Genomic DNA, 2,580 nt, shown 5'->3' with positions numbered 1-2,580 from the left:
AAAACTTCAAGGCCTTAGGCGTATTCTTAATAAAAACGGAACTACTAAAACGCATCTAAAAACACAATAACCTACCAAATCAAAATCACATAAACAAACAAACATCCACCATACCCAGCTCCCTTAGTTCTCCTCCCCAATCCCATCGGCATCTATTCCAAATCTCAAAATTCCCAAATTCTATACCCCCTCTTGGGTTGCACAGACCACTTTCGCCCCTTTCGGAAACACATTAAATGGCCTGGCCGGGCCCGTGTGCGAAATACGCATCAGTCGGAAAGCGCACGTTAAATCTCCAAAGTAAGTAAGTAAGTAAGTAAGATCAGGGGCATTCCAATTTCAACATGAGGAAAGCGTACACAGTGCAAGAAAAGCTAGACGTTGTGAAGAAAGTTAGAGATGGCGCTTCACAGGCCAGCGTGAGCCGCCAGTCCGGCGTTCCAGCAGGGACCATCAGGGGGTGGATAAAGAATGAAGAAAAACTTCAGTCAGCCGCCGCCGAATGCCACGACAGCAAAGGACCGCAGACGAAGAGGATCCGTGGAGCCGACGACACCACTCTGGACAAGGCCTTATTCGAGTGGTTCACGCAATCCAGACACGATGGTATTCCCCTTTCGGGTGAAATACTTAAGGTCCAGGCCCAGAAGATGTCGAGGCAGATAAACAGGGACGACGACACCTTCAAGGCAAGTGATGGCTGGTTGTGGAGGTTCCAGCGACGTCACGGGATCAAGTCCATCACCGTCAGCGGGGAATCTAAATCTGCCAATGTTGAATCTGCTGCGGCATATCCAACGATACTACGAGACATCATTGACACGGAAGGCCTGCAGATTTACAACGCAGATGAGACCGGCCTGTACTATCGGATGCTCCCAGACAAGACTCTCGCCGAGAAAAATGACCCCAGGCAGAAGACAGGGTTCAAGAAGGCCAAGCAACGTGTTACAGTGCTGCTTGCTTGTAACAAGACCGGACGCCATAAGTTGAAGCCACCTGTTATAGGAACATCGAAGAACCCCCGCGCCCTCCACCACGTGAACCGCTCTACGCTGCCAGTGGTCTACCAAAGTTCCAAGAATGCGTGGATGACGGCATACATCTTCAAAGACTGTTTTTTTAAGAATTTCATCCCCGCGGTACGTCATTACCTGAGACAACAAAAACTCAAAGAAAAAGCAATCCTGCTTTTGGATAACTGCCCAGCCCACCCCCCTGCCTCAACGTTGTCTTCACACGACGGCAAAATCAAGGCCGTTCTCCTGCCGAAAAACACAACGTCAATAATACAGCCCTTGGATCAAGGTATAATAAAGGCATTTAAATCACACTGCAAGAGGAAACTTATCACCCATTTGCTGGATTCCGCCATGCCCCCAACAGACTACATTAAGACGGTCACCATGAAGGACGTAATCTTCACAACACATTACGCATGGAGTCAGATTACGACAAGCACCATTGACAATTGCTGGAGAAAGGGACTGGGCAAAGCCTTTGATGAAGATTTTCTGGGTTTCACAGAAACGGACATAACCGAGGCTGTTGCGAAGTACAAAGACTATGCCGGCGAAGAAGCACTCGATGTCGATCTGTCTTCGGTTGAACTCGGGGTCGCATGCGACAATGACCTCCCGACCTCAGAAAGCAAATCCGATGACCAGCTGATCGAGGACGCCCGATCAAGAAGCGATGATGATGATGATGAAGATGAAGATGCTGAACCATTACAGCCGCCTCCCGGTGTCCCCCGACGTACAGCGGAAGAAGCGTTAGCCTGTTTGGAGGTTTCGATACAATATATCCAACAGAACCCCAATAGCTCGTTCAATTCTACGACCTTGCTCCACGCAAAACTCCTCTTGGATATGATGAGGAGGGATGTTGTTAAGTCAAAGAAACAGCAATGCATAACGAATTATTTTAAATGAGAGATAACCACTCGATCGGACAATATGTTATTATGTACAATGTACAAACCTGACATGTTATCTTATCTATTTAATGTTGTTGTATGAATGTATATCAAATGCAATATAAATGTATATATTTCTGTATAAATGTGTATCTAATTTTTGTTTTGATAATATATATATTTCTGTTTAAATGTATTTAATATATTTGTGTGAATGCGCACATGTAATAAATCCTAGTGCTGGTCAAAACTCTCGTTTTCCGTATTTTAAGCAACCTGACCATTCAACGCCACTGAAACACTCCGTGCTTGTATAATGAATTGTGATTGGCCCTTCACTCATAGCGTCTGTTACTACCATTATCGATCGATATTTACATGTAAGTAGGCTAATATCACGTTGAATGTGACAGTTAAGGCTTGTAAATAATAACAAACAACGAAAACACAATGGGAATATCTTTATTTTTACACTATGAACAACCTGTATCATTGCAATGTGCGATACAAGGCGAAGATCGTGAGATTGGCCGAGCGCGCTCCCCCGCCTCGGCCTCGGTTAAACAGCTCATCGTCTATAGCGCCCACCAATTATTAGGACCCCATTGGTAGCGTTGTAGCGAGGGATCACTGCAGTAAGAGTCTGATCAAAAATCTTTGTG

At 45.5% G+C, this 2,580-nt stretch overlaps 1 protein-coding gene across 1 annotated transcript; it reads left to right on the top strand.

Moving 5' to 3' along the window:
* Positions 1–344: 344 nt before the first annotated feature.
* Positions 345–1,934, top strand: LOC124137635 (jerky protein homolog-like). The gene has a single exon (XM_046504031.2). It carries the CDS (start codon positions 345–347, stop codon positions 1,932–1,934), a length of 1,590 nt encoding a protein of 529 aa, XP_046359987.2.
* The last annotated feature ends 646 nt before the right edge of the window (positions 1,935–2,580 follow it).

This window comes from Haliotis rufescens, unplaced genomic scaffold (assembly GCF_023055435.1).
Source record: "Haliotis rufescens isolate VD_foot unplaced genomic scaffold, xgHalRufe1.0.p SCAF_19, whole genome shotgun sequence".
Lineage (NCBI taxonomy): Eukaryota > Metazoa > Mollusca > Gastropoda > Lepetellida > Haliotidae > Haliotis > Haliotis rufescens.
Note: the sequence above shows the minus strand (reverse complement) of the source record. Positions and strands in the feature narration are given on the sequence as shown.